Source organism: Sus scrofa, chromosome 10 (assembly GCF_000003025.6).
Source record: "Sus scrofa isolate TJ Tabasco breed Duroc chromosome 10, Sscrofa11.1, whole genome shotgun sequence".
NCBI lineage: Eukaryota > Metazoa > Chordata > Mammalia > Artiodactyla > Suidae > Sus > Sus scrofa.
This window is the reverse complement of record NC_010452.4, coordinates 26,118,251-26,134,640: the sequence shown is the minus strand read 5'-3', so window position 1 is coordinate 26,134,640 and position 16,390 is coordinate 26,118,251. Positions and strand designations below refer to the sequence as shown.

At 37.6% G+C, this 16,390-nt stretch overlaps 1 protein-coding gene across 4 annotated transcripts in view; it reads left to right on the top strand.

Moving 5' to 3' along the window:
- The window catches only part of ERCC6L2 (ERCC excision repair 6 like 2), a 152,741-nt gene that overhangs the window by 130,119 nt on the left and 6,232 nt on the right, over window positions 1–16,390 (top strand). For all 4 annotated transcript variants that reach the window (XM_003357697.5, XM_021064595.1, XM_021064594.1 and 1 more), the window contains one exon: window positions 11,678–11,859. In XM_003357697.5, coding sequence (XP_003357745.4) covers window positions 11,678–11,859 — 182 coding nt within the window. The remainder of the gene's footprint in view (window positions 1–11,677; window positions 11,860–16,390) is intronic.

Genomic DNA, 16,390 nt, shown 5'->3' with positions numbered 1-16,390 from the left:
CTCAGTGGATTAAGGATCCAGCATTGCCTTGAGCTGTGGTGTAGGTCTCAGATGTGGCTCGGATTTGGCCTTGCTGTGGCTGTGGTGTGGGCTGGCAGCTGCAGCTCCAATTCGACCCATAACTTGGGAACTTCCATATGCCATGAGTGCGGCCCTAAAAAGACAAAAAGAGAAGAGAAGAAACAAGACAAGAGAAGAGAAAAAAGATAAAGAAAGGAAAAGAAAAGAAAGATAAACAGGCTCTTGCAAGTCAGTCTGCAGTTTATGAATCAGTCTCCAAGTACTTTTACCTTCCATGTCTTTGCTCTTGTGGTTCTTTTGCTTAAAATTCCATTTCACCTGTGTCTGCCTATTGAGCTCCTGCCCCCTGTATTATTGGTAGCAGTTCTCCCTAAGTCTTCTCCAAAGCAGTTTAAGTGTTTTCTTCAGATTCATCTTTACTTATTTGTGTGTGTGCATGTCCTCTGCTACAGCACTTATCTCATTGTCATATGTGGTTATGTATGTCTAGAGGATGCTTTCAGCTGCAAGGAATAGAATAACCATCTAAAAACGGCCTATGGAGTAGGCTCTTGAGCTAATTCACACGACAGCAGGTCTGGAGGGAGGTATCCCCAGGTTCTGTGCTGTAGCCCAATGACATTGTAAGAATTAAGGCTCTCTCATTTTCTGCCCCACTTTTAGTAAGTTAACTTTTAGTCCCATGAGGCCTTTTGCCTCATGTTGCAGGACGACTGCTGCATCTCAAGAACTTGTTTCCTCATACAAATGTATCCAAAGACAGGAAGGAGTGCTTTTCTTCATATATCTGGCAGGACATAATTGGCTTGACTAATCTCAGTTTACCCCCTAAAAACTGAGAGGGCAGTCTGCTTTCCCTGAGCACATTTCTAAGAGAGTCTCAATTTTGTTCAGACAGCAAAAAGGGAGGCAGTGGCATTGGTAGACAATCAACAGTGTCTGGCACTATATTTCTGGTTAGACTGTGAAACTCTTTTGCATTAAGAACTGGATCTTGGAGTTCCCGTGGTGGCGCAGTGGTTAACGAATCTGACTGGGAACCATGAGGTTACAGGTTCGATCCCTGCCCTTGCTCAGTGGGTTAACAATCTGGCGTTGCTGTGAGCTGTGGTGTAGATTGCAGACGCAGCTCGGATCCTGCGCTGCTGTGGCTCTGGCGTAGGCCAGTGGCTGCAGTTCCTATTCGACCCCTAGCCTGGGAACCTCCATATGCCACAGGAGCGGCCCAAGAAATGGCAAAAAGACACACACAAAAAAAACTGAATATTCCTCTATCTTTTTTTCCCAGAACCTAAAACAATGCCTACTACATAGATAATCAGTTAGAACTTACTGATTTTAATTGAGTTTCTTGTCAATATTAAAGAGATTCTGTACATGGAAATGCAAAGAATTCATCTAATTTATTAGTATAAACATGGATTCTTATGTGTACATTGGCTTTTGAACTGTGATCCTTGGTCTAATACAGAAGTTGTGATATTTTTGCAAATTTCCTGCTGAGGCTAGAATCTCTTTTAACATAACCAGAGTCCACTCTCACAGCATTTACAGCAGAATTGTTGGTAAGGTGATGTTTTGTTAAAGGTGTCAGTCATTTTGTAGCCAAGTTACTATCAGAATTCAATTGCAGTTAATCCGTAAACAATTTTTATGACTGTTTAGCATTAACTGCTTAAAACTGGAATTAGAAAGCCACATTGGACTTTTATTCAGTATTTAAGGCATCCTGTTACTGTGGCCAGGTGAGAAAGAACTTTTCACTTTGTTCATAAAAATTATTTGGGCCACGAATATTTACCACCACATACTTGTAGAAAAGAAAACTAGCTTTAGTTTCTCTTAAGAATATCCTTGATGAATCAGTAAAAATTACTAATTTTATTAAATTTTATTAATTTTATTTTTATTTATTATTTTCTTAATATTCTGTTTGCTGAAATAGGAAGTATATACAAGCACTTATTTAACCAAACTGCAAACTGAACTAACCACATTTTTTTTAATGGAACACAATTTGTACTTGAAAGAATGACTGACAAACTGTGGTTATTAAGACTTGTGTATTTGGTAGCTATTTTCTGTCACTTCAGGGAAAACAACAGACAGTACTGGTTGCCAGTGATAAAATTTCATTTGAAAAAGTGAAAATTAAAATAGTGAAAAACATATCTGCCACCATGACCACGAACCCTTCCCAATATTTAAAGATATTCTTGATGCAATAGGTGACGATAACAATGAATATGATTATCCAATGTTGCATAATTGAATGTGTCAACATTTTGAAGATCCGTATAACTGACTTAGTATTTTCCAAATGACCAGTTAATGATACTACAAAATCATACGTGGGAAAAAATTCAGCCAAAATACAAAATATATCAATGAATTTTAATTTTAACAATATAAGAAATTCACTGATTTGGTTCCTGATATTACATGAAACTAACCTTAATTGAATTTTAATAAAGTATCAGAAAAGAATAATTAGAATTCTAGGCCAAAAAGTTTCGGAATTGCCATCTTAGACCATATGAACAGAGTCGCCTGATCATTAAATTTAGTTCTAGTGGAATAGCCTTTCATTTGGCCTTTCTCTGTGTGAAAACTTAACTTCCTCTCCTACACAGATATGATTCAGGAAAGCATATCAGAATAGAAGAGAGTAAAAATGGTGTGGTTATGGGAAATCCACTCTAACTTACTAAAAAGGTGAATCAGTCACAGATTTCAGTTCTTTCCCGTTAAGAATCATCTGCATCAAACTTCACAACTAGTTGCAATGTCCCTGTGTCATTCGTGGCAGGGTGCTTGAAATGTTATTCCCTAGATACTGGAGAGCCATCCACGGCCTTGTAACTGAATCAGCCTACACGGAAGCCTACACTGACTCCAGCTGGAGGCCTGGAGGAAGGAAGTGAGGGCTTAAGCTCCCCGTGGGAAGTGCCAGCCACTGGAAGGGCAGGCAGGGGTGGGTGCCTGCCAAGAAAGACTAATTAAAATGTTTCCATCAGCACCACCCTTCCGTGGTCTTTTCACTAACAGGTATTATTTAGTATAGGACCTGCAAGAGTCTTAGAGACATTTTTATGGTAATATAAATAATACATATAAAAATTTTAAATTGAGTCAAGGCTTGATGTTCATTACTACTTATGGAGAGCCTAAAAGACTAGCAGAATTGTGAATTTTAAATATGGAAGAGGTTGATGGGAGTCCCACATCCAGATTCTTATCCCCTAGATCCTGACATACTAAATCCCTCATTATCCCTCAGGATAATGAGGCTCAAAAGGTTTTTGTTGTTGTTGTTTTAAAAAAAGAGCTTTCCCCAAATTTATACAGTAAGTGACCAAGTAAGGCCTGGACCCCAGAGCCTGTGGCACTGAGTCTAGTGCTTTGACAGCTACCTCAAAAGGCCCCGGACCCTACTCTAGCCTTTGTCTGTGGGAAGTATTAAAGGGCATTTACTCCCTGACCACTGTCCCAGGAAGAATTGAGGGTATAGTGGCAAACACGCCCTGTTGCTGGTCTGCAGGCTTTATTAAAGGTAATTGCCACCCTCTCACCTGGCTCTTTCCCACAGGTTGACTCCTGTGGCAGTGCTTTCATGTTCACAGATCCCAAGGAGACAGGGCTTTTATGTTTCTGTTTGTAGCGTGTGCCCCCACAGTATTCACCTGCACTCCCAAGGCCATCACTGTTCTTTTACCTAAAAGATGGGTTTCTTGGACAATGAGAAATGAACCATTGTACATAAAAAAGGAAGCTCAGAGAGACCAATATAAAATTGTCCTTCCGTGGCTCATTGGGAAAGCAAAGTACTATCAAAAAAGAAATATATATGTATAAAACTATTATATATCTATGATATATATATAACTGAACTGTTATATGTTGCATATACATATATAACATATAGAGCTGTTACACAGAACAGTTATATATATGTGTGTGTGTGTGTGTGTGTGTGTATATATATATATATATATAAAACTGAATTGTAGCTATTACTTCTTCCAGGAAGAAAACAGAACATAATTGCAAACTTCAATCTCTCTTCCCCACCAAAAAAAAAAAAAAAAAAAAATAGGTTTTGGATTTGAATCTAAGTGTTTGTTTTTTTCAGATCTGCATGACATTTTTAAACATACGTGGAAAATTATACTTCAGTATCTATTTGTGGTGGGTCCTCTAACCAGCTGGCTTTTCTCCAGAGGCTGAGTGGAGACAATTTGGGGATAGCTCAGAGTTGCCTTAGGTTTTTGTTGGGTATTGGAAACCTGCATTTACGGTAATATTTCCTATCTCTGGGCAGAAATCTTGAATGAGTACTTTGAGGATAGGGACCTTTTCACACTTGTGCAAAGATCCTTGAAAGTTTTTGTCCTTTTAGACTCTCAGATGCCATCTGAGTGAATTTATTTACATGTGCTGTGTTTTTCTAGTACTCCTGATTCCCTGCTTTGCAAAGACAAGCAAGTTTATGGCTTTTTATGTGTTTACAGAGTTTGGCCCTTACCCAAAGAGACATTTCTTTTTAAACTTTTGTTTGAACAGATGTGTAAACAAAAGCATTGCTGCCTCTCAGACTTCACTATTTAAGGTTTAATGAAGAAAAAATGAAAGAGCGCTTGTGGGGTTTTTTTGTTTGTTTGTTTGTTTGTTTTTGTCTTTATCAGGCCAGTGTAAGGGTCTTTGTCTACCCAGTGTGCCCACTTGTGGTGGTGACCGTAAGCTCTGTGCTATTCTCAGGATCAAGGTAAACCAGAGAGCTTTCCTGTAATGGGCAGACAGATGCTCTGGTGATCCTAGAATCCATCCTTCCACTCAGGCTTCTTAGTGGGTCAGAACCATTGGGACTTTCCACTGCTTTTGAAAATCTCCTCCTTTTTTCCAGTTTTCTCAATCACTAGTCAAGGCTAACCATCTGGTTATCGAAGAAACAGTGATTCAGGCAGTTGAATCTACACTGCTCCTTGTTGTAATGTATGCCCTGTAAGGTGTTTTCTAGAGAAACCAGCTCAGCAGACAAATCCATTCCAAAATTGCTTAGTAAAGATTTCAGTAAATTCTGGTGGCCACCATAGACAGGCTACCCATCCTATCAGGTTATCCTTCTTCATTGTAGGCTGTCTCTCTCCAAGCTTCTTCTACTTACAGGGAATATGGATGAGCAGAGGAAAGGGAATCAGCATTACCTGCATCAGCTTGGGACATGTCTCCAATAATTATCCCCAAAGAGGTAGAGAAAGATGGCGGAGATTACAAAAGTGTTTCTCCTGCCAAAATGAGAACTAGAGGCTATTCGTGGTTGTTTTTGAAACTCAGTCTCCCAGATTGTGATATTTCCTGCCCAATTTGTTACAGATAGTTGGGAATGGGAACACTGATTCCTATCAACTTTTCTCATTTCCTTGCTATTCCTGCCGAGGTGCCCTCTATAATTCTTTAGTAATTTAGTAATTTAAATGTAGTAATTTATTTTTTACTTCAAAAATTATTCATAGAGGGTTTCTTCCCTTAAACATTCTTTGCATTATTCCAATAAAGTTTCCTAGTAAATAAAGATAAATTTCATATGTAGCAGAGTAAATGGAAAAATGCTAAGGAAATTATATGGCTGTGGGGTAGGGAGGGTATTATTCCCTTTTTCCTTTTCTCAGTACACTGACATCAGAGATTGCTATCTGCAAAACTCTTTAAGAGTCAGTTTAATCTTTTTCTTATTCTTTCATATTGAATATGTATATGTACCTTATCTTACTTTTTCAGTTCTACCTTTCAAGAAATAACTATCAGTTCAATAATTATTTTATTTGTTCTGTTTGTTTGTTTTTCAGGGCCACAGCCTTGGTGTATGGACGTTTCCAGGCTAGGGGTTGAATTGGAGCTACAGCTTCTGGCCTACGCCACAGCCACAGCAACTCAGGATCCAAGCCACGTTTGTGATCTATACCACAACTCATGGCAACGCCAGATCCCTGACCCACTGAACAAGGCCAGGGCTCAAACCCAAATCCTCATGAATGTTATTCAGATTCATTTCTGCTGTGCCACAGTGGGAATTCCTCAATCATTATTTTAATTGGTTCATTTAAAAAATGCTATTTGGGGAGTTCCCATCGTGGCGCAGTGGTTAACGAATCCGACTAGGAACCATGAGGTTGCGGGTTCGATCCCTGGCCTTGCTCAGTGGGTTAACGATCTGGCGTTGCCGTGAGCTTGGATCCCGAGTTGCTGTGGCTCTGGCGTGGCTGGCAGCTACAGCTCCGATTCGACCCCTAGCCTGGGAACCTCCATATGCTGCGGGAGCGGCCCAAAGAAATAGCAAAAAGACAAAAAAAATAAATAAATAAATAAAAATAAAAAAATAAAAATAAAAAATGCTATTTGGCTTAAATCTAATGCCTTGAAATACAGTATACTTTGGGTTCAAAAGAAAAAGAAAGTATTTATTAGCAGAGGTCATTTGAATGTCTCATACTATTGGTCTAAAGATAAACTTTCCTGCTAAGACTAATATAAACCTAGAACTTTACAGTAAGAAATAAGTTGTACAGACTATGTACAGTTGACTGGGTCTGGTGTAAATTCATTTTGGATACTCTAAAAGAAGGAATTTTTCCCTGCAAAACTTCCCTCCTATTTATTATAATCCTAATGTATATCTTTCAAAACTTAAAATTATAGCTTTTATTTTATAGTATTATAAAATTTTATACATGTTTGAATAGTAATTTTTATGATGTATTTTCAAATAATATTTTACAGAGACATGAGAAAAGTGAATAATGATTTTATAGCTTTATAAAAATTAAGTCAAAGCCTATATTCATTGATATTTTGTGCAGCACAGAGAAGTATAGCCTTTGTTTTATAATAACGTTAAGTAAAATATAATCTATAAAAATATTGAAACTCTATATTGTACACCTAAAAGCAATATAATATTGTAAATCAACTATACTTTGATTAAAATAAGAAGGATATTCATGAAGTCTTTGAGGTGAGCCATTTCCACATTAAACTTTTAATTGTGGATAGGAGAAGAGATTGTTTTGGCCAAAATATATTAAACAATTACTATTTATAGGAGTAATATGTACTTGATGTTTTAGTTGAATTAAATAACTTTTAAATTCTGAATTTTATTTTTATTTTTACTTTTGTGACGATAACATCTTTTAAAATTTCAATTATATAAATCAGATTAGGACTTAGATAATTAGCCACGGCCTACCTTTTACATTTTTAGACCTTTTTAACTCTAGACTGAAGGTGGAGGGTTTTTCCTTTTCAGTTTTCAACTGACTGTTCCGTATAGTACATATATGTCCAAAGGAGGAAGACATATTACTACCCATAAATTCAGATTATTATTCCAATATTAATCCATTTGATTTTTAACTGTATGTTTACATTGCCTAAGAATGACTGCCATCTTTATACTTTGTTTTATTTTTAATAAAGATTCCATAAGTTGAATTTGATTTTTTCATAAAAATACCATAGTAGAAAAACCTAATATCCAATAAATTATGAAAATAATCATGAACATAGCAATTACTGAGTTATAAATTATACTCTAACAGTGTGAAGCTTTCTAAAATTCTTATTAGCAGACTATACAAATACTGTACAAAGTTCTTGTCTTCATGAGTCCTTCCTTATTATTATAACCATAAATCAGGAAATCATTAGAATTATGGAGTGTAGAGGTACTTCCTCATTGCAAATCTTGGATAATTTTGAAGAAACTTCTTCAGGAAAAAGTTAGGAACAATTAGGGGCTTTTGCAGACACTAGGCTTTCTGCTTTCTTTATGTTATGATCTCAAAATTTCCTATCAAATACAGACAGTGTTCCAGTTGTTGGCCATTCTGTTCTCCGGTGGAAAGAAGAGTGGATTTACTTTGCTTTCTTGAGCAAGCACTCTTACCCTCTACCATAATAAGGAGTGATAATATTATCTTTTAAATTCCTAATCCAGCTCATTTTACTGGGTTTTGCATAACTTCACCCTTCATTACTGTCTACTTCAATGTTGCCTTGGTGTCATATGACTCCCAGCTTTGTCATTAGTGGTCAATGAGTTTGAGTCCAATCTTACATAGTCTGGAATCTTTTCATCTTGGTTAAAGGCCTTATACTTTGCTTTATAATAAATTATGACTCTCTCCAATTGCAACTGCACTATCACTATTTTCCTTATATCAACTCTTGTAAAGAATACTATTTTACTATAAAATAGTGCAACCAGCTTTTATAACAAGAGTATCAAAGTGTTTATTAAACTAATTAGTAAACAAAATTTTGTTTCACAGCCTTGTTTGAGTAGTGTTAAAAAACTACCTACTAAAATGGAAATCCAAACCTAGACAGATTTAAAAAAAAAAAAAAAAAAGGGATATTGAGCCCATGTGAAAGAATTATATATTTTTTTATTGTCTAAAATATTCAGGTTTTAAAGTATAGAACATTTGGCATAAATTAAAGATCTCCATGTCTGATAGCTATGATTGGAAAAGTTGAATTTTCCTGAAGAATCTATAAAACTAAGTGATTTAAGAATAAAATTATCTTTTCAAAATATGAACTTTGTAATGCTGCCAGGGTCAGAAAGACCCAGCATAATCATGTAAATAATTGAAAATTGCCATTGTCTGGCATGAGTTCTCCATGACCTCAGAAATTGCAATATATGAAGAGGGAGTGTTCTTGGTTGGCCTGTTTCCTTCTCTTCAGTTTACTCCCTTTATCCTCTTGTAAACATTCCCATGACTCCTTATAATAATGGATAATTTTTTTTTCTTGGGAATCATCAAAGGTTTTTTATTAGGAACTTTTAACTTTCATCTTGTTTTCTTGTGATGTAAAATAAATGCATCAAACATCTTTCAAGATCAGCAGTTTCCTCTCTTTATTAATAATTTTTCATATTTAAGAAATGATGTCTTTGAGGAAAATACTTTCAACTTGACTGACTGATACAAAGCCCTGGTTTAAACCAGCAACCTGGCATTTTGTGTTTGTCCATCTGAGCCACAGTAGATTTTGAAGAAGTCATTTTCTTTTCAGTAGAAATGGCTTCCTATTAAAGAACATATAAGTATGTCTTATTCAATTTATTTCAATAAAATAAACTTGAATAAAAATTAAAGAGAAATTACTTATTTTAAAAAGGAAAAAAACTAACTGTGCCATCCTTAAAAAGGGAAGAGGTTGGGCTTGGCATTTTTAAGCCCTTAAGGGTAGAGTCTCTTTGTATATGTAAATATTTTAGTTCTCAACTACTTATCCTTGTGGCAGGAACATAATAGGTGCTTAGTAAATAAATATTTATGGAATGAAAGCCCTTCCCTACCCACATTCAGTGATATGTGCCACTTCAATCCCAGTGACCTCCTATAAAAGAAAAAAAAAAATACATTCATTGCCTAGTAATTTCTGTAGTATTTGTATGACTGAAAATTTCTTAAATGATAGTTTAACTGGTTGTAGAATTCTAGATTGATAGAATTCTAGATTGATGATAAGACTATTATCTTCAATCCTCTGGTGGTGGTGGTGGTGGTGGTGGTGATGACAAGTCTGCCTTTAGTTTGATTATTATGTTTGGTGGGGTAGTTTATCCTTTTTTCTCTCGTAGTTTTTAAGATATTCTCTTTATCTGTGATATAAAAAGGCACAGATTTATTTTCATTTTTCCCACTCGAAGTTCTCTCTTTTTTAGTTTGAGGATTCATGCCTTCTTCACTTCTCGTCAGCATTATCTCTTCCATTTTTTTTGTTCTCTCCTTCTAGTATTTTAGAAATTTTGGTATGTCTTCTCTCTCTTATTTTTCTTTGTCTTTTTAAATTTTGTTTAATCTCTGAACTGCACTTTGCGTAACTTTATTGTACCAGTCTATAGCTATCATTGTAAGGCTATTTAGTCTGCTGCTTTAGTCTATATGTTGAGGCTATTACTATGTCTATTTTTTTAACCTGTATTTCCTTTTTAGAGTTTATATTTGGTTCTTTCTCAGATCTGGTATTTCACAATACCTAGTTCTTTCTTTATCTTTCTGGACATGCTAATTACTTAAAGTCTCTTTCAGGTTGCTTTGTTATCTGTAACTCCTCAGAAATGGATTCTCACATTTGTTCTATCTGCCCACTTTCATGGTGGTGGGTTTTATAATTTTTACCTGAACTCCTCTTTTTTTCCCCCACTAGAATTGCACACATTCTCTGGATTTTAAAAGATGTTCTTCATTTTATTTTTGTATTCATCTTTCATTGAGATCTGTGTTTTCACTGGTTCTGACCAGTTTTTGTTTGTTTGTTTTAATGTTGGTTTCTAGCTTAGATTTCTCCATACCATGCAAATGCTACAAAATCAGATTCTATAAATGGCACAGGTTGGGCATTCTATGTTTTCACCAGTGAGTCTACCTGGAGCAAGAAGGTAGCCAGTTTCTATTTTATGTCCCCAGTCTGAGCTTTCCTAGCTTGAATATGCAAATTGGATATCCTCTTAATTCCTGCTATATTTTTGGTTGATTGGTTTGCTTTTGAATTCAGAGAGTTAAATCATTTTCATCTTCCCTCTACATATGGAGTCCTGCAGACCCTAACTTAAGACCCTATCCCTGGGGGCTGCAGACCTTCAGCCACCACTTACCACTATGTTACTTCTTTGGTTTTGGCATCTAGAGATTTTCCTTTCTTACATTTGAGGACAAATACATTTTTGTTGTTTTTGTCACATTACATACAGTATTTCTTTTTTTGGACTGAGATAGGGACTTTCCACATATTCATCATATCATTTTGTCAGGGAAATTGGAACCATATAGTTTAAAATTATTTTTTTCTTGATCCACTCTTTTAACAATTTATGTTAGCAAGAAATCCTTAGTCTGTAAAATAAATATGATTCTATCTATAATTTCAACCTATTAAGATAGTTAATATCTTAATCACTAAAACATTCTTGCAACCCAGTAGAGATTGAAGTAGGATTTATGAAAATAGTTGGTTTCAGTATCATATAAAGAAGATTATTTTTTAAGTTTGACTACTTCTTTAAAATTATATAACTGAAAGTCTGCTTAATAATATTGAAATTACTGAATTAAAAATGTTAAATATCCCACTCTATGCCATTATTTATATAATCATAGATTTTTATCCTTATTTAGGAGTGTGGATATCAGCATAAATATCAGTATACCCACAGTCTTGATGAAACATCATTTGGCATACTTTCATTATATCTTTAAGAAAGGTCACAGATGTGGCTCAGATCCCGCGTTGCTGTGGCTCTGGCATAGGCAGGTTGCTACAGCTCCGACTGGAACCCTAGCCTGGGACCCTCCATATGCCACAGGTGCGGCCCTGTAAAAGGCAAACACACACACAAAAAAGTATAAAAAAGATATATCTTAGTATATATATTAAGCAATAGATATAATAGAAACATCATATTACTCCTAAAAGTAATATCTTTCCTTTTAAAGATCTAACAAGATCTGACAATGATATCAGTTGGAGAATATGATATACTAGATTGTAAAGAGCATTGGGAAAAAAGCAAGACAATCTCATTTGACCAAAAAATCACTACTTTTTCCAACTTAGATTTTGCCTTCATCTCTTTTTTCAGGCACGTAAGGTAAAAGTGAAGGGAGACACATTAACACAAACAAAGGAATGTCAACAACCAAATGAAGGAGCCATTTCCTTTCCCCTTTACATCTCACACCCCGTCAGCCAGAAGAAGAAGAAAGTCTACCGGACAGACCAGACTACCTTCATTATTGGAGAAACACCAAAAGGTATCCGAAGGTATGTCATTATAACAACACTAGAATTTATGAATAATTCTCGAAAGAAATATAACTTCCTAGGAGTTCCCATTGTGGCGCAGCAGAAGCAAATCCAACTATGAACCTCGATAGGCTACGGGTCCTAAAGAGCAAAAAAAAAAAAAAAAAAATCGAATTATAATTTCCTAGTAAAATATAAAATTATTGGATTTTAACTATACCTGGCATCTGAATATTTCAGAAAAATCTAAATTTGTACACTTTGAAAAATAGTTCCTAGAGCCATTGTGGCTCAGCAGGTTAAGAAACCGACTAGGGGAGTTCCTGTTGTGACTCAGCAGTAACGAACCCGACTAGTATCCATGAGGATCTGGGTTCGATCCCTGGCCTCACTCAGTGGGTTAAGGATCTGGTGTTGTCGTGAGCTGTGGTGTAGGTCACAGATGCAGCTTGGATCTGGTGTTGTGTGGCTGTGGCGTAGGCCGGCAGCTGTAGCTCCAATTTGACCCCTAGCCTGGGAACTTCAATATGCCATGTCATGGGTGTGACCCTAAAAAGAAAAAAAAAAAAAATCCCAAATGTTTTAGTGTTTTTAAGAAAGCTAATTCCTGAATTGATTTTTTTTAAAAAATATCATTTTATATAGATAAATGAAATAAGTACTTAAGTACATTATAGTCATTCAGCCATTGAAATTTATTGAGTACCTAGTGTGCACTCAAGCATTGTGCTAGGTCCTAAATATACAGAGTAAAAAAAAGAGACATAGAGCTTATGGTACAATGGGGTGGGGGTTGGCATCAAGCCATAAAATTTTCAAAAGTTAAAAAAAGTATAAAGAATTATAAAATGGTGTGTCATAGGAAAGAAATGGACAGGCGCCCTTTGTAGAGACTAATGGGATTGTGAGAGAGACAACTCCCTTTCTATTGGGTAGTCAGGGAGGACCTCTCTAAACAAGTGATATTTAAGACCTGAAGGATAATCAGGCAAAGAACCAGAATAAGAACTTTCTGAAGAGGGAGGAGGTTTGGTCTTTCCCAGGAACTAAGAGAAGACTGGTGTACTTAGTGATAATAAATCAAGCAGAGAGTGGCGTGAGATGAAGGGAGAGAAAATGGGGCTGGAGCATGCAAAGCCTTGTAGATGATAGGAAAGAATTTGGATTTTCTTCCAATTGCAGTAGAAAGCTATTGAAGCATGACTTGTTCTGATGTATGTTTCTAAATCTGTGTGGATTGTTCCAGCTTCTGTGTAGAAGAGGATAGGGGGAACCATAAGGAACTAGATGATGGTGGTTTGCAGTAGTGGTTGCCATGGAGACAGAGGCAATTGAATGAATGAATTCAGTTTGGTGTTGAACTGGTCATTGGGAAAGAGAGAAGACAGGATTACTCCCAACCTTAAGTTTCTGTCTTAAGCAACAGAGTGGATTTACTGAATGGGAAAAACTAGGAGAGACAGAGTTTGGAGTTTGAAAAAAAAAAAGAAAAAAACCTAAGAGTTCTCTTTCACTTGTATTAAATTTGAGATTGTAGGGAAATGTCCTATAGGCAGTGGATGTGCTAGTCTCAGATATGAGGACTAGAGATATAAATTTGGAAATTATCAGCATAGAGATTATACATAGATTATAAATTTTTAGAGCCATGGACTGTATGAACAGCTTAAGAATAGAGCACAGAGAGAAGAAGAGCCCCACCAGGACTGAGCCTGGAGGGTGACCATGCCATACCGCATGGTAGGCCCAGTGTAAGGTCCTGAGAATTTCAGAAAGAAAAGAGCATTAACTTTAGTGAATTAACATTAGCATTAACTTTAGTGAATGGTGCTGAGAACTAGAATCAGATGAAGTGAGGAAAATACCCCTGGAGCTAGAGACCTCTTTGGTTGCAGTCTAAGTAGGCAGATGCCAGGGTGAGGTTGGCAAGGCCCTGGGACTGCTCCTTCTGTTTGGACCTGGAAACTTAGCAGTAGCTGGAGAGCACTGTGGAATCAAGGGTTAGCTTGTTTTTAAGTTGGTAAGGTAATAGAACCTGTTTCAGTTTTGAGGGGAGAAAAGAGATCATGCGAGAGGTGATAATGACAGAGTGAAGTCCTGGAGGCAGGAGAGGCTGGGATCCAGACCACTGGTGAAGGTCTAACCTTTGAGAGGGATGAAGACAGGCACAGATATGGTGATTTTTTTTTTTTCCCTCAATTAATTGAGAAAGTCATCAGTACACAGAGAGATTTGGGAAGAAATTATGAAAGAAGTTGTTTATAAAGTAGAAAAGCAAGCTTAGTGAAACTAAAATTCCTAGGTGATGTTAGATCCCTGCTTGAGAGTAATTCCAGCAAAACCAACCATCTGTGCAGTTGTGCAAACTTCATTTAGCAAGCTTCAGCTGCTCAGTTGCAGACAGAATGGGGAAACAGCTGGGTTTCACCAGGAGAAGGAGAGAGAAGCAAGGAAGCTGAAGGATGTTTGCAAAGGAGTGATTGTAAAATTGAACCTAAGCTGGAACAAGGGGAGGCCAAGGATAGTGAGAAAGCCAAAGAGTCTGCTAATTGGAGGACTTGATGAGAGGAAAAGTATACGCCAGCATTGTTATCACTGGAAGTTGAATTGGACTTGATGAGAGGAAAGGTATACGCCAGCATTGTTATCACTGGAAGTTGAATTGGACTATGGTATGATTGAATGCAGGGATTTAGAGGTTGTGCCATTAATGTAATGATGTTAATGGTATGTGGCCTTGGGAGTAGGGGCATGAATCAGGTCTTTGGGGGCGAGGTAGAGATATTGGTGGGCCAGGAATTGGGTGAGACATCCACATGGATACCAATGTTATCAAGATGATGGCAGGAGATGGGAAATGATGGCATTAATCCAGGATCTTGAGTGTTTAGTCACCAGCAGGAGGCAACTAGGAAGTCAGTTAACAAGATGAGGGGTATGAATGGTTAAGCTGGATAGCATAAAACTTAACAGGGAAAGGAGTTTTAAAGAAAAAATGGTCTGGATGCAGCAATGGGAAGCATGAACCCTGAGGTTAAGATGTGAGGTATAAGAGTCTTGACTTGCAAGGGCTCAATGGGAGGTGACATTATCAGGAGGGGACAGAGGGACATGGTTCCAGGGACACTGACGAATGGTCTAGAAGGATGGGGAGGGGGCTAGATCAGGAATGCAGAGACTGGGGAGGGGGGTGAGAAGCCAGTAGTAATGGGTGGCTGAGGAGTAGCGACTGAGGTAAGCAGGGAGAGAAGACCTGGACAGTTTCCTATTGATGGACAATAGGAAAATTTTTATGTTCCAAATGCTTCTATGGTGTGCTTCTATGGACAACAGGAAAATTGTGTTCTAAACGCTTCCCTCAGGGTTTTGGCAACTCCCAGGGAACTGGTCCCTCAGTTTCTTGAGTGCTGGCATAGTGGACTGGAGCAGCCACTCAGCTGCTTAGAGCAGCCTTTCAGCTGATTGGAGCAGCCTCTCAGCTGACTGGAGCTTTGGAGCAGGCCTCTCAGCTGATTGGAGCATGGCCCTCAGCTGATTGGAGCATTGGAACAGGCCTTTCAGCTGATTAGAGCAGCCTTTCAGCTGATTGGAGCAGCCTCTCAGCTGACTGGAGCTTTGGAGCAGGCCTCTCAGCTGATTGGACCATCCTCTCAGCTGATTGGACCATCCTCTCAGCTGATTGGACCATCCTCTCAGCTGACTGGAGCAGCCTCTCAGATGTCCCTCCATTGCCCAGAAAAGTGATAACCCCATGCTGCTACAGCCACTCCCAGCTTCTCACAAAGAGATTTACAACAATGATTTAGGGTAAATTTTCGGCAGTTTCCTGTGGGCAGTTATTTGGCTGAGAAGATAGTGTGCATCTTACCGGCCTTTTAAGGAGAACAAGTGTCTTATCCCCTGTATATAAAAGTAAAAGTATTAACAGTGATTAGTTTTTGCCTCTTTTTTTCCTATACCCAGCTGAGGGAATAAATGCCTCATGCTAAATAAAAAGATGGGTGGTGTCTGTATTAGAATGCCAACATCTGAACTAGGGAACAGTGTCCAAACCGCTAACACCTCTTTCCTGCTAAGCATCCTGCTTATGTGGCGGGAGAATCTGTACGATGCTGCAGCCCCTTGGATCCAACCTTCACTTCAAAAGCTCAGGCAGAAAGAAGTTGATTTTCCCTGTGTTCCACCCCTTCTCCCCCAGTTCCTCAAAAAGGGAGCTAAAGTGAGTTGTAGCCATAACCACTGTTGATAGACTTGCTCAAAGACGGAAAGATACCTTAACTCTGGTTTCCTTTTTTTCCTCTCCCTTTCTCTAAGTGGCTTATGAGTGTCTACAAAATTTTCCTTGCAAAGTGGCTAGTTTATATCCCCTGGTTGTACCTTGCAGTTTCTTAAATATTGAGAGAAAATTCTTTTAAAGACCAAGAATCACAAAAGCACATTTAGAAGGCAAAAAAATAAAGTGGATTGTAATCATAACTCATCCTGTAAAGGGCAGCCACACAGCCCAATTTACTTGCATGCTGCTCGGGTAGAATAAGGTCTGACCAAC